This window comes from Phaenicophaeus curvirostris, chromosome 33, assembly GCF_032191515.1.
Source record: "Phaenicophaeus curvirostris isolate KB17595 chromosome 33, BPBGC_Pcur_1.0, whole genome shotgun sequence".
NCBI classification, from domain to species: Eukaryota; Metazoa; Chordata; class Aves; order Cuculiformes; family Cuculidae; genus Phaenicophaeus; species Phaenicophaeus curvirostris.
Window position 1 is genome coordinate 551,368 of NC_091424.1, and position 15,647 is coordinate 567,014.

The window sequence follows — 15,647 nt, forward strand, 5'->3', positions numbered from 1 at the left end:
AAATGGAATCAACAGAGTTGTTTCCCAGCCCTCACCTGAGCAAATGACAGCAGCGATGTTCTCCTGGGAGCATGGCGAGGCCCCCAGGGCGGTCACTGGGCACTCTCCCAGGTGGGCTTCAGTCCCATCACAGTGGAAAGAGTCTCTCCAGATGGGGCTGGTGCCTCCTCCAAAACGCCCTCCTCTGGGAAGGGACTCAGCAAAGCCGCAGTTGAGGTGACGACAGAGAACGTGGGCATCCGAGAGATCCCAATGGGAGGCACAGAGGGTGCCCCAGGTCTCATGCACCTGGACCTCCACCCTCCCATCACATGCCGTGCTGCCGTTCACCAGCCTGAACCCTGTGAACCCTTGGACAGAGAAGGATTATTGGGGACCGACTTGTGCTTCCTCTCCCTTGGGAGCTGGAGGAGAGACTAAATGGATGGATGGCCTTTCTCCTCCTGGCTGCAGACACCCACGTTCCCCTTCTGTCCTCAACCCTGGTTCTGCATGGCCCCTGCCCTGCTCCCACCCCCAGCCCAGCCCCACGGAGCAACACCCCATGCTGAGCACTCTACTTGTGCAGGTGACCCTGGCAATGCTGTCCTGGGGACAGGGCTGGCCCCTAGAGGATCCCCTGGGGCAGGAGGCGAGGTGAGGTTCATTCCCCACACACCGCAGCTCTCTGTCCCAGAGGGCACCAATGCCTTCTCCAACGAGAGCTGCCCCATGGACGGGCAGGGCTGCACCGCACTGCAAGTCCCTGCAAACCACAGCGGCGGCTTCAGGACCAAAGTCCGAGTCACAGACAGTTTTCCACTGGTCCCCCTCACGGATCTCCACGTATCCTGAACAGCGACTGTCCCCTCCAACCAGCTGGACGAAGCCTGGAGAAACAAAACCCTCTGCGAGTTCCCAGCTCCTCATGACAGTCACACACCCATGTTCCCACCTCTTCTTCGGGGCAGCTTGCAGGCAGAGAGACCCACAGGATCCCAGCATCTCCCAGTAGGTGCTGATGGCACAAACACACCCAGGACCCCCTGCTGTCCCCAGACACAACCACCGGGCTTGTGGGCTCGCTTCTGTCCCACCCCCAGATACAGGCACTGCTCAGACAAACTGCTGCTGTCCTGGAGACCCTGGGTTGCACTGGCCCCAGCATTGCAGCACCCACAGGACTCGAGGCTAAGGAGATGGTCCTTGGTGCTTCTGGCTGCTGCAGCCTGGTCTGCCCAACTGAGCTCACAGCCAGGCTGAGGGACCCCTCAGAGCCACCACCAATGCCCCTCATCTCCCAGCTTGGGAATGTGCTCTTAGCTGGGACGTGTCCCAGGGCACAGATGTGGTACGGCGGCATCTGTTGTTACTGTCCCCACCAGTCCCCACCTCCATTGCCAGCCTAGGAAGGGCCCTCAGCAAAACCCTTGCCAGTGTCTGGGTGAAGGAGAGCAGGCAGAGGAGCAGCCCTGGGCTGACCCAAGCTCCTAGAGCAGGGACAGGCACCAAGGAGAGCCAGCAAGGGCTGGCAGATCCCTGTGCCCAGGGCAGCCAGAGGCTGGGGTGGGCAGGAGAGGCTGGCCAGGGAAGTGCTGCTGTCACAGGGGTGTTTCCATGTGGGCTGCTTTCAGGAGGTGATCCTGGAAGAGGAATGAGGTGGCCATGACCCACCCTGCTCTTCTGCCCAAGCCCAGTGCTCCTCCCCGTTGAGCAGCCCCTCTGCCCTGGGTCACTCCTTTCTGCCAGGGGACACAACCCAACAATCTCTGGCCACCTTGGACCCTTCCCTGCGAAAGGCATGGGGACACCCGATCCTCAGCTTTGCCAGGCAGCTCCTGTGTGAACAGGAGGAGAAAGTTTACAACCAAGAGACCTCAGGGCAGGGTAGGCATTCATCTCCCAGCCCAGGCACCCACCAGTGCTCCTGAGCCACATGAGGGTCAGGAGAGGGTTGGTTCCCACTGGGCTTTCATCAGAGACCAGGAAACCAGCAGCGACAGCTTCAGCCTAGCAGAGTCACTGGCCACACCAGCCCTTCCCCAGTACCTCCTTCTTTCCCTGAGGGCACAGACAGCTCCCTTCCTCCACCCCAACCACAAAGATGGGGAACTGGCTTGCACTGTACCTGAACATGTCACTCCGGCATCCCAGTGGTGAACACAGTACTCCCGAGCATATTCTAAGTCTGTGCAGTCAGACAGGGCAGACTCGGTTCCATCACACTGAACACCAAACAGCCAAATGGGGCCAGATCCTGGCCCAAAGTGTGCTGCTCCATGAGCTTTTAGAGCAGATCCACAGCCCAGCTGCTTACAAACCACTGCAGCATCACGCATATCCCATGAGACACCACACACCGTCCCCCACTGGCCCTGCTGTTTCACCTCCACTCTCCCAGCACAGCGACCGCCGCCATTCTCCAGCCTCAAGTCCGCAGCCCCTTCAAACACCAACACAGGAGGGGTCAGTAGAGAACCAAGCACCACACAGCAGGGCTGGAGAGGTCTCCGCTACCCAGAGTGATTCACAGGCATGTGGGACAGAGCCCTTCATGCTCAGGGTGGTATCCAGAGCAGTGTATGCATCCTTCCTGCCCCATGCGTTGGAAAATGCTGAGACTGCCCAGCATCAGGGCTGCTGCCCCACAGCTTCAGACCTCCTCCCACCTCTGTTGCCTTCTGCCCATGCCTGCTCATTCACTGCACCCAGCCTGCACAGGGCACCCTCTCCTCCCCAGCCCAGAGCCCCTGCACAGCCCCGTGCCCCAAGCCTACAGCTCCCGCTCACACCCAAAGGGACACAGGGAAAGGCAGGGGGTCCATCGACCCGAGCGCCTTCTGCCCCGTGTCTCAGCATCACCTGCAAAGAAACCCCATTCCCAGAGGTTTCCCAGTGGCCACGCTGGTGACCGCTGGGCTCAGGCTGTGGACAACGGAGCTGGCACTCACCCCTGTACGGCTGCACCCAGAGCAGCAGCCACAGCAGCCGAGAGGACAGGAGACCCTTCATCCCCATCCTGAGCCTCCTGCTCTGCTGGCGCAGCCCTGCTGCACCCCACTCCCTCTCACGGCTCCTGGGGACTCACGGGGAAGTTAACAGGGTGATGTAGCTGCAGATGCCGACCCAGCTTCAGGAGGAGCCAATCAGAGCAGCAGCACCTTTTTAGACATTATCGGGAGTGATCTCCCCTCCAAGGCAGCCCAGTCCTCCAATGAACTTCTCCAGCGCCGTTCATGACCATATATGAGGGACACACACGTCACGGTTGCTGCGATGGGGGCTTGGCATGGGACAAGCTGTGTGTGGGGAAATGGTCCTGTCACCCCTTGGACCCTGGGATGGCAACTGGGCACACAGCCTCTACTATGTTGGGCTCATCCAAGAACCCAAGAGGTGTGTGTCCAGCGGCACCTGAGCTGTGGGAGGTGTGGAGCTGGGCTGGGATGAGGTCTGTGTCTGGATGGAGAGGAATCAGCCCCTGTGGCTGGCCCAGCCCCACTGTGCTGGGAGCAGCAGCTAGGAAAAGGCCTCAGCCAGGGGCAGAGCTCCCTTCCCAGAGGTGCTGGCTTACTCATTCCCCCCAGCAGACCCCCACGCTGGGCCCTGGCAGGAGCAGGAGCTGGGCCCTGTCCCTTCCCTGGCAGCATCTCTCCTCCCCTGAGGCTCAGCCGTGTCCCTGCCTCTCAGCGTGTCACCCAGGGGCCGTTATTCCCCACAGGCGAATCGGGAACTGGAGCCTGCAGGTGCACAAACCACAGCCCACGTGACCTCCCCCCGCAGCGCCCAAGCAGGAAGTTTGTGGTTTCCTGCTGGCACCGAGCCCGGCACAGCCCCGCGGAGCCCCCAAGCCACCAACCCCGACTGCTTCACCAGGCCTGAAGGGCTGCTCCTTTGGCTTTGCAGGCACCGTGCTGGGCAGCTCCTGTCACCAGGATCCCCTCTGATGGACACGGCTGCTCCGCACTGACCCCACGGCCGTGGGGAACATCGGTGACGAAACCTCACACCCTCCTGCTGCCACTCTGTGTGCTCAGGGGTGACAGTGATGGTGCCTAAACACCATCCTGCTTCTACCCTGTGTGCTCAGGGGTGACAGTGACCTCAGACCCTCCTCCTTTTGCTGTTCTGGGCTCATGAGTTAAATGGTCACATGTATGTGCTGTGCATGGGTTCTGCTGGTGATGGTGCCTCCAAAAATCCATATTTAGTGGTGTTTAAACATTATTGTGATGTCATCGGAAGCCCCCACACAAGCCCTGTGCCTGCTCATTGCCTAAAAGCTGCTCTGGCACCAGTGCAATCCCGAGCTCGTACACAGCCACATGACCATCCACCACTCAGCCACAGGTGACCTCACAGCATCTACCACTGCCATGTCTGCTCCTGGTCTGTCAGGTGTTCAGGTACCACTGGCATCACAAGGAGGTTCACAAGCCATGTGCCACTGCCTGCTCTATCATCTGCTCAGGCACCAGTGACCTCACAAGCACCTGCACCACCTACAGGCCCTCTTCTGCTCTATCAGCACCTCAGGGGTGAGTGACCCCATAAGAACCTGCACAACCCATGGGCCTTCTCCTGCCCTATGAAGGAATCAGACACGAAAGACCTCACAAACACCTACACAAGCTTTTGTCCTTCCCCTGGCCTGTTGGCTCCTTGGTGACCTGTGACCTGACAACCACGTATCAAATGCCACGAGTCTCCTCTACTCGGGCAGTGGTGCCCTCACAAGCACACACCGACCCATTTGCTGCGTGATTGTCTTTTGGGGTGACCCCCCACCGACATCAAAACCCTTAGGTAATCACTTGCTCCCTCCCCCAGCAGGATGGGGGAGATAATCACAAGGGCAATAGCAAGAAAAGAAAACTCCTGGGTGAAGATAAAGAGAGTTTCATAAGTGGAGGGAAGAAAAAGGAAACCAGGGATGGAGAAGAGGTCAGTCTCACCAGCAGAATGACATCCAGCCAGTGTCCAAGCAATAGCTTCTTTGGAGAAGCTCCCCTCCCAGTTTTAGTGCTGGGCAAGGTTCTATAACGTGTAGAATTGCTTTTTGGCCCATTTGAACCACTTGTCCTGATTTTCCCCGTTCCCAGTCTCTTCCCACCCCAAGCCTCCTCGCTCTGGGGCAGAGTGAGAAAGAGAGAAGGCCTTGTCTCTCTGCCAGCTTTGAGCAGCAGGAGCTGCAGTTCCAGTCTGTTATCAGTGCCCTGAGCAGAGCACAGCCCCACACGGGCTGTGAGCAAGAAAATTAAGTCCATCTCAGCCAGGCTCTGGGCAATCTCCATCTCTTAGTCCATATTGGTTTGTTCTGGTTTGAGGTAGAGCTGAATCAGTTTTCTCAATTTAAACTCAAAGTTCCTGTCCTTGGACACTTCCAGACGTGGGACATCTACAACTTCTCTGGGCAACCTGTTCCAGCTCCTTGCCACCCTCTTTGTAAAATATTTCTTCCTTGCCACCCTCTTTGTAAAATATTGCTTCCTTACATCCAATCTAAATTATCCCTCTTCCTGTTCAAAGCCAACGCCCCTTGTCCTGCCACTACAGGCCTTCGTAAAAAGTCTTTCTTGGCATGTGACCACTATGATTTCATCTGTAAACACCCTGGAGAGTGCCCAGAGACCTCCCAGGATGGGATTTGGAGGCCTCAAGCATATGACCAGTGGCCTCCAGGCTCACTGGTGTGGAGACTGCAAGCATTGTAAGATTCGCCTGAGAGTGCTTCAAGGGTGGTTTCTGACATAATAGAGCTGGTTTTGGCTGCTGTTGGATGCTTTAGTTGGCATCTGAATGCTTGGGCCTTTTTCTCAGGAGCCCCCTCTGACCAGAGCCAAGGTTGGCTCAAGCAGGCCCTGCCTGGACATGAGTGACAGGCGTGGGCTAAGCCAGGTCAGGGTGGGAAAGAGCAGGAGCTGAGCTTGCCCTGGAAAGCAAGACGTGCACCAGTGCCTGCTCCTGACAGGGAACCTGCCTGCAGGAATCCCCCTGCTCGGTGGTGCCATCAGGTGCCGGTGTCCCCCTTGGCTAAACTGTGCTGGCAGCTCCCAGCTCGGGGTGTGCAGCCGTGCCAGGTCCGTGCCATGGAGGAGAGTCCCTGTCTTCCATCTGCAGCTGAGGCTTCAGCAGCCTTTTCTCTCCACAGGATCCGCTCTGCAGCTTTACAAGCCCTGATGGAAACCAGCAGCCACCCCTCATGCACTGACAGCCCAGCCATCCACCACAGTACCCCTGAGAGCTGGACCCAAGCCCAGCAGCCACCACTCCTGCCTGGAGAATCATCACGCCCACTCTCCCCACAGCCATCGCTCCCCACCCAGCCCATTCGTGGTGTCCATGCTGAAACAGAACCAGCACTTCAGCCTCCAGACACAGTTGTGATTGAAATGGTCCCTGAACCCTCGCAAAGCCTGCCGGCGTCCCTCCTGCCGTGGGCCCTACCCTAGCAGCCACTGCTCCTGCTGGAACACGGGCACGCCTACTATCAGCCCCCAGCCAGACCATCCCTGGTGTCCCTGTTGCAGAGGAAACAAGCCCACAGTCTCCAGACGCAGCTCAAAATGAAATGGGCCCTGCAGCTCCCCCAGCCCGCAGGCCGTCCTGATGCCATGGAACCAACAGAACCTCGGCTGAAGCCGGTGGAAGAGAAAAGACCCTTCCTGGCTTTGTGCAAAGGCAGAAGCAGAAAGAGGAAACTGTGGAGAACCCTGGAACACCACTGAGCGGGAGAGGTGGTGGAAGATGTAGCTGGATTAAGGGCTCTCTCCAAGTCCCTTCATGAGCTCCTGTTTGATGGAAATTGGATGGTTTTCCCTCATGAACTCCTCACGGCTGTGGAGTGTGGCTCAAAAAAATGGCGTTCTGGGAACTGACTTGAAGTGAAATGTCATCAATTGGTTAATTTGAACGAATTTGTGCATTCTAAGGCAGCTTGCAAACATTCAGTCATCTGTTAGATTAAAATAACTCCTGATGTGTGGTGAAAGCACAGAAGCACGCATATAAATAGTGTAATGTGCCTGTCTCGAAGGGAGCTGCAGAGTGGACTCCAGTAACACCTTTGACACCATCTCCCTCAGCTCTCTCCTGGAGAAGCTGGTGGCAGGCATGCTGGGGCAGGCATGCTCTGCGCTGGGTGAAAACTTTCAGGATGGCCGAGCCCAGAGAGTTGTGGAGAATGGAGCTCAATCCAATTGTTGGCCAGCCACAAGCCGTGTCCCAAGGGCTCTGTCTTGGGGCCAGTCTTGTTCAATACCTTTATCCACAATCTTGGTGAGGGAATCAAGTGCTCCTTCAGTCAGTTTGGAGACGTCACCAAATTGTGTCAAGGTGTTGGTCTGGTAGTGGTCAGAAAGGCTCTGCAGAGGGACCTGGGAGCCTCCTGTGACCCAACTCTTCTGTAAACCTTCAACAACTGAACTCTTCTGCGACCCCACTCTTCTATGACTCTTCTATGACCCTTCTATGATGTGGATCCTCTATGATCTGAACATTCTATTAGCAGACAGCCCTAAACCATGAGGCTTCTGTGAATCAAACCTTCTATAACCCAGCTCTTCTCTGAACCTTCTATCACTTGACTCCATTAAGATTCTTCTATGACTCAACTCTTCTGTGATCCAGCTGCTCTATGACCTCAATAATCTATGACCCAACCCTTCTATGGCCCAGCCTTTTGATGACCTAAGAATTCTATGACGTAACTCTTCTATGACCCAATGCCTATATGAACTTTCTATGACTCTGTCATGACCCAAGACTTCTGAGTCCTGTCTCTTCTTTGACCAGACTCTTCTATAAAAGACTCTTCCAAGTCCCATCTATGACTCAACTCTTCTCAGAGCCTTCTATCACCCAGCACTTCTATAAATGTTCTACAACTGAACTCATTCATGAACTGACTCCTATCACCATACTCTTCCATCACTCCTCTATGGCCCGAACCTTCTGTGACCTCAGTCTTCTATGACCCAACACATCTAAAACACGAGTCTTCTATGAACCAAACATTATGAAAGGCAGCTGTGAGAAGCGGGCTTGTTTAGCCTGGAGAAAAGGAGGCTGAGGGAGACTTTAGCACTATCTACAACTGCCTGAAAGGAGGTTGTAGCAAGGTGGATGTTGGTCTCTTCTCCCAAGTGACAGGTGATAGGATGAAAGGAAATGGCCTCAAGTTGCACCAGGGGAGGTTTAGGATGGACATCAGGAAAAATTTCTTCACAGCAAGGGTTCTCAGGCAGTAGCAGAGGCTGCCCAGGGAGGCGGTGGAGTTGTGGTCCCTGGAGTTATTTAAAAGACGAGGTGATGAAGTGCTCAGAACTCTTATCTAACCCTCTATGACTTTCTATGACCTGACTTCTCAATGACTCTTCTGTGACCAAACATCATTGTTACCCATATATATTACGATCAAACCCTTCCACAACACAACTCTTACATGACCCAACCTGTCTGTAACCTTCTATGACTCATATATTCTCTGAACCGACCCTTCTATGACCGAACACTACTACAAACCAAATAAACTCACACTTCAATGACTCGAGTCTTCCATGACTCAAATATTCCATGACCCTTTTATGATCCAAATTTTCTATGACCCGAGAATTCTACTACCCAACTCTGCTATGAGATGACTATGACCCAACACTTCTATGAACCTTCTGTGACTGAACTCTATGAACTGACTCTTCTAAAACCTGATTCTTCCTACACCCCAGATTCCTGTGAGTCTTCTAGGACCAACACTTCTATGACCCTTACCTTCTAGGACCCAACTCTTCTGCACCTGCATGGAGCTGTGTGAGAGCCTTGGCATCTCCCGTGACTCTACAGGCGTGTGTTTGGAATTACATGGAATAACTGCTTCCAATTTGATTCAGCAATGTGAGAATGTCCATGGCATCAGTGACATTGTAGCTAAAGCCAGATCTGCCTGCCCAGGGCCAGAGGTCAGGGCTTCGACATTCTGCTTCACCAAACAATCCCAGGCTTTTCTCAGCATCACAGCTGCCTGCACAGTGCCTTTGCCTTCCTGCAATCATGGCCTCCAATTATCAGCACTAACGAGTCCCTGGGGAATGCTGTGTTAGTAACAATCCTCATTGAGACCAATTAATACTTCAAGGTACTCTGAGTTGTGTTCTTGACTTCTTGAGAGCTTTGCTCAATCTCCTCTCAGCAGCTGAGGTTCAAGGACTTATCAGCAAATCCACCCTGGGTCTCATTAAAGTACAGAAAGCCTTAACAAGCTTTTTCTCTTCCTGGCATTTTCTTCAGGTCTTCAAACCTTGTACATCTCCCTGGAGTCATTTCCCAGTGTGGTTAAACAGTAAGATTTCAAAGTGCACCTAAAAATAAAAAAATGTTCAGTTTAAAGTTTAGATTTCATTATATCTCCGCTCAGAGAACAAATGACAGAAGCACCCTCTAATGGGCATTGATGTCGAGTGTCACCTCAGGAGGTCTGAGCAGCATGAAAAAGCATCCCTTGAGGTCTGACCCTGCATGGACAGCCTTGCTTCTAACCCACCCAGCCCCACCATTTCTGGCAGTGACCACATGGCATTTGCAACCCTTTTCCTTACATCCCTTTCTCTTTCCATTCTGACAGCTTGGGGAAATGAGGTCATTCCCTGTCACCTTCCTGGTGCTACAGCCCCCTCTCCTCCACCTCCCCAGTGATTCTCCTGCCCAATTAATGCAGTAACATTGCAGGACAGAAGTGCCTCTCTCGCCTGAGGGAGGGAACATCAGGCATGGCTTCAGCCTGTTTCTCAGCAGGTTCCTCTGGAGCCCCAGAGACACCTCGAGGGAGCCCAGAGGGGACAGAGTAAGCCCTGCCTTGGGCTGCTCCTCTGCTGCTGAGCTGGGCTGGGCTCCTGGCAGGGAGGGAGCTGGTGGCAAGTGGGCAGCACTACAAAGAGCCAGGTGTGGCCAGGAGCAGCTCCTCTGCAAAGCCCAGCAGGGCTGAGGGCACTGCCTGCAGGCAGCAAGGGGAGAGGAGGGAGCAGAGAGAGGGGAAAGGCAGGGTGGGGTGGGAGGGTGCTGAGAGCTCTCTGCCAGAGGAACCCTCACAGACCTTCTCAAGGTGAGTCTCTGGCTGTAGAACAATGCCGGAGCCGTTCCTGGAGGGATCTCCTGAAGGGAGCACATCCCACAACTCATGGTATTTGTAAATATAAATATCTCACTTTCTTTAGAGCAGAGGAGGACGACGTGAGGGACTCCGCACTGAACCATCAGAAAGACTGAACACAAGAGTTGCCTTCTGCTGATGGCTGTGGAAGTATAAAGGTGGATCGGCACCATTGAGTTCCTCAGGGCTGTCTTTCCAAACAGGGTCCCTGTGTCCCAGTGTGCTGGGACAGAGATTCTGCACCTTCCAGGGTCAGCACTCAGCCTGCCAGGGCAGTTGATCCTGGTGAGGTGGGGAGAAACTGTCAGTGGAAGGAGAAACTCACAGCGAGGCAGAATCATTCTGCTTCAAAGAGCTCTGGGTCACTCCTAGAATATTTCCAAATGGATGTCTCAAGGAGAAGGTCAAGGCAAGGATTGCTATAAAAGTAAGGATCTTCCCTGTGACTGTGCTTTCTTTTTCCTTTTCCAGGGGAGTAAGTGGGGTGAGAGAAAAGCAAATGTATAAATTGAGCACTCCGTGTTTAATCGGTGCCTGAGATTCCTGGACTGGAGCTCTGAGTGAACTTCAGGTCAGTCAAGACCATAGTAAAATGCCTTCAGTAACTTCTCTGCCTATGGACAGCACCAGCCTCACCTATTCTGGACCTATAGGGTTGTTCAGCCCTTTTCCACCTGCAAATAGGAACCCGCACCCAGGCAGTGACCTGTAAACAGGCAGGTTTGTGTAAGGGAGTGCAAAGCCTCTGTCCTCAGGACTCTGGGCTCCAAGGCTGAGCCCCCTCCTCTGCAGCCTCAGCTCCAGTGCCCTCTCCAGAGCCCAGGGGCTGAGAGCAACTGCCCAGCAAGGTTGGTGTCTGGGAGGGGATGAGCACAGCTGGGGAAAGGGAGAGCTGTCTGTGTGCCTGGCTGCCTCTGCCCTGGCCTCCCACAGCCAGACCCTCACTCTCTTTGTCCCTGTTTATCCCCTGGTCTCTGTTCTTGCCGTTGTTCTCTGGTTCTTGCTGCCAGGCTCTCTGGGGATGGGAGTTTCAGCTGCAGACTCACCCTCTGAACTGGTTGCTCTGTTCCTGCAGTTGTGTCCATGGGAACCTGTGCTCCAGCTTTGCTCTGAGCTGTGAGACACTGGGCAATGCAGTCAGTGCGTCTGGGGAAGGAGCTGAACGTCCCTTCAACAAATGGCATGATGAGGACACTTGGCTGTCCTTGAGGTGTCCTTCCAAGTGGCGAACTTCCCTCCCAGATGCAAACCAGCTTTATCACATTTTTGTGCTACGTGAAGGCCCCTTGAGATGAGCAGAGATGCAATGAGAGAGAAAATGCTGTTTTGTTTCTGAAATGAGCCGTGTGTGTTCTGGGCTAAAAGTGGGGGCTGAGACCTTAGGAAAGGGTGAGATATTAGGTGGTGTGAGGTGGATCCCTCTGCAGGGCTGACTCCTCACAGCTAGCAGGCAGAGGACCTGGTCCTCTGGCACATTCAGCCAACACCAACAAGGGTTCCAGGCACAAAGCATAAGGAAGGGCTGAGAGAAACTGAAAAGCAGTGGCAAGGGTAAAGTGCGAGAAATGGCTTTGATTTTACTCAAAAATCCCCCCTATCTTATTACTGTAATTTTCTTTTTGTTCAGTGCTTCACATCCAGAGGCAGCAGATGTCCAACAGCAGCTCCATCACCCAGTTCCTCCTCCTGGCATTCACAGACACACGGGAGCTGCAGCTCTTGCACTTCTGGCTCTTCCTGGGCATCTACATGGCTGCCCTCCTGGGCAACGGCCTCATCATCACCACCATCGCCTGTGACCACCATCTCCACACCCCCATGTACTTCTTTCTCCTCAACCTGTCTGTTCTTGACCTGGGCTCCATCTCCACCACTGTCCCTAAATCCATGGTCAATTCCTTCTGGGACACCAGGGCCATCTCCTACATGGGATGTGTTGCCCAGGTCTTCTTTGTGTTTTTCTTGTTTTGTGCAGAATATTCTCTTCTGACTGTCATGTCTTACGACCGCTACGTTGCCATCTGCAAGCCCCTGCACTACAGGACCCTCCTGGGCACCAGAGCTTCTGTCCACATGGCAGCAGCTGCCTGGGGTTCTGCGTTTCTCTACGCTCTGCTGCACACGGCCAATACATTTTCCCTGCCCCTCTGCCAGGGCAATTCTCTGCACCAGTTCTTCTGTGAAATCCCCCAGATCCTCAAGCTCTCCTGCTCACACTCCTACCTCAGGGAAGCTGGACTTCTTATGGTCAGTGCCTTAGTAGCATTTGTCTGTTTTGTTTTAATTGTGGTGTCTTATGTGCAGATCTTCAGGGCTGTGCTGAGGATCCCCTCGGAACAGGGACAGCACAAAGCCTTCTCCACGTGCCTCCCTCACCTGGCTGTGGTCTCCCTGTTTATCAGCACTGCAGCATTTGCCTACCTGAAACATCCTGCCATCTCCTCTCCATCTCTGGACCTGCCGGTGTCAGTTCTATACTCAGTGGTGACTCCAGCACTGAACCCCCTCATCTACAGTTTGAGGAACCAGCAGCTCAAGGATGCAGTGTGGAAATTGATAACTGAATGATTCTCTGAAGCAATGAACTGCTCAACTCCTTCTGCATAGCAGTTATCATGCAAATCACAGCAAGCCCAGACTGGCTTCTGTATTTGCTGATGATGTTGCTAGTTTTTTAAATTGCAATAATGTTATCCTTTATTTTAATTCACAGTCTTCTTCTCTTTTCTTAATGTTTGGCTGAGTTAATGAGAAGCTGTGCTCTCAGTGTATTTAAATAAAATAAAGGAATATTCCAAGTGTTCTGTTCCTTGATATCTTTCCTCCAATATCTTTTTGAAGCTGCAGGGACAGTTCCTGTGGGCATGGGTGGAGGGGAAAGGAGTCCCAGCATTGCAGCACTGCCAGGCACCAGCACTTCATCTCCCAACGCTGTCCTCTCTCCACTTCCACACTCTCCTCCTCACCCCTTGCCTTGCTGTAAGGCTCTGAGCTTGGTCACAGCCGTGCTGCGTGGCAGTGCTGTGCCCGCAGGCAGGGACAGGCAGTGCACACTTTTGGGACAGAGCTGAGTCCACAACAGCCTTTCCATAGACCGAAGGGAATCTCCTCAGGGCAGTGAGGAGCTGAGGTCATGAACCTCATCTGGTTCACCATGTCTTGAGCAGGAGAGTATGATGATGTCCATGTGTAGTAAAAGAAGCCTCCTTTCATCTGGCCAAGTCCTGGGAGGGTAATGGATGTGCCTGGTGTTATGAGATCTATTGTATCTCAGAAATTCTTAATCCATTGAGGCACATATAGATCCCAAGGGGACCATGTGTCCAGTTCTGTCTCTGAAAGTGTCAGACGAGAAGCAAGAATATGGCTGGGAAGATCTTCTGCCAAAGTACCCATAGATTTGATTAGAAAGGAAAAGTTCTTTATGATGACAAAGTCCAGTTATAAACCTAACAGAGCTAAGTTGTTCCCCTCCAACCATGTCCCATAGGAATAGCCTACATGTTTCTAAATATCTCCAGGCAAGGTGACTCTGCCACTTCCCAGCCACTTCCAATTCTTGACAACATGGCTGGTGAAGAAATTTTTCCTAACATCCAGACTGAACCTCCCCTGGTGCAACATGTGGCCATTTCCTCTTGTTACCTGGAAGAAGGGACCAGCACCCACTTCTCTAAAACCTCTTTTTCCGTTAATTGTAGAGAGTAATGAGGTCCCCCCTCAGCCTCATCTCCAGACTTCAGCTTCTCCTTCCCCAGCTCTGCTCCCCTTCTCTGCATGTGCTCCACCCACTGATTGTCTGACTTGTACTGAGGGACCCAAAGCTGAACCCAGGACTGAAGGTTTGGCCTCACCAGTGCCGAGTGCAGGGGGTCGATCTCCTCCCTGCTCCTGCTGGCCACATCATTGCTGATACAAGGCAGGACCCAGAACTTAGCTGTGTTGAATCTCATACGATTGGCCTCCACCCATGGATCTGGACTGTCCAAGTCCCTCTGCAGAGCCTTCCTGCAATCAAACAGATCAACCCTCTCACCCAATTTGGTGTCACCTGCAAACTGACTGAAGGACTGCTTGATCCCCTCATGCAGATCATCAATAAAGATATTCAACCAGACTGGCCCAAACACAGAGCCCTGGGGATGCTGCTTGTGACTGGCCACCAAATGGGTCTGTTCACCACAACTCTCTGGGCACAGCCGTCCATCTGTTTCTTCACTCAGCAAAGAGAACACCACTCCAAGCCATGAGCCCTCAGCTTCTCTAGGAGAATGTCACGAGAGACAATGTCAAAGGCTTTACTGGAGGCCAGGTAGACAACATCTACACTCTTTCCCTCATCCACTGGGTCCGTCTCCTTGTCATGGAAGAAGTTAAGGTTGGTCAAGGAGGACCTGTTCTTCATGAACCTTTGCTGGCTGGGCCTGATCCACTAGTTGACCTACACTTGCCTGGAGAGTGCACTCAGGATCATCCCCTCAATAATGTTCCCCAGGACTGACATGAAGCTGACAGGTCTGTAGTTCCCCAGATCCTCCTTCTGACCTTTCTTTTAGTTGGGTGTCACACTGGCAATCCTCCACTGATAAATGAAGGAGAGTGGCTTGGCAGGTTCCTCTGCCAACTCCGTCTGTACTCTCGGGAGAATCCCATCCAGCCCACAGACCTGTAAGTGTCCAGGTGGCGTAGCAGGTGCTTGACTGCATCCTCCTGCTCTCCGTCCCTGTCTGCCAGCTCAGGGATGTCTCCTGGCATTCACAGACACCCAAGAGCTGCACCTCTAGCACTTCTGCAAAGGGATCTGAACAGGCTGGACCGCTGGGCTGAGTCCAATGGCATGAGGTTTAACAAGGTCAAATGCCGAGTCCTGCACTTGGGGCACAACAACCCTATGCAGTGCTACAGACTAGGAGAAGTCTGTCTAGAAAGCTGCCTGGAGGAGAGGGACCTGAGAGTGTTGGTTGACAGCGACTGAACATGAGCCAGCAGTGTACCCAGGTGGCCAAGAAGGCCAATGGCATCTTGGCTTGTATCAGAAATGGTGTGACCAGCAGGTCCAGGGAGGTGGACCATGCAGCTTTCCATCCATGCCTTGATCTGAGGTGGGACCCTTAGAGCAGATTCTGGCCATGCATGAAGGCAGAGGCAGTGCCTGTTGGCACAGGGCAAGCACCTACAGGGTGTGAGCTCTGCCCTGGCTCAGCTCTGGGTTTGGTGTGGGAAACAAAAAGACAGGAAAGATGAGTTTGGTTTCTGCTTTGGCATGGAACGTCTTCCTCTGGCCAGTGCTGCTCCCATTCTGGGTGCTGGCATTCTCCTGCTGGAGAAGCACACTTCTGCTTGGACATCTGCCACTGTCCCCATGCACGGAAGCTACAGGGGGAGCTTAGAGAATTTTTGTCTTTGTCTGGTGAAAGCAAAGCTATGGGAGTCTTCTTCTTTCTGTGCCTGGTTTCTTTGTGCAGCAGAGATGGCTTCTCCCTCTGCTTTTCCTCAATGGGGACCACTCTTGGGCCAGAGAGCG

General features: G+C 53.6%; 2 protein-coding genes across 2 annotated transcripts in view; one reads left to right on the top strand and one right to left on the bottom strand.

Annotated features, from left to right (window-relative positions):
- The window catches only part of LOC138732498 (antigen WC1.1-like), a 236,620-nt gene that overhangs the window by 6,530 nt on the left and 214,443 nt on the right, over positions 1–15,647 (bottom strand). Inside the window, exons 7-8 of the mRNA XM_069879102.1 lie at positions 561–869; positions 36–350 (exon numbers count right to left, since the gene is read on the bottom strand). Of these exons, the coding sequence (XP_069735203.1) occupies positions 36–350; positions 561–869 (624 nt within the window). The remainder of the gene's footprint in view (positions 1–35; positions 351–560; positions 870–15,647) is intronic.
- On the top strand, positions 11,774–12,691 carry LOC138732554 (olfactory receptor 14J1-like). Its single transcript, XM_069879173.1, has one exon. The coding sequence runs from the start codon at positions 11,774–11,776 to the stop codon at positions 12,689–12,691; it is 918 nt and encodes a 305-aa protein (XP_069735274.1).

What these genes read in the sequence shown, in the direction of transcription:
- LOC138732554 (XM_069879173.1), top strand. Translation starts at nt 11,774, where the DNA reads ATGTCCAACAGCAGCTCCATCACCCAGTTCCTCCTCCTGGCATTCACA.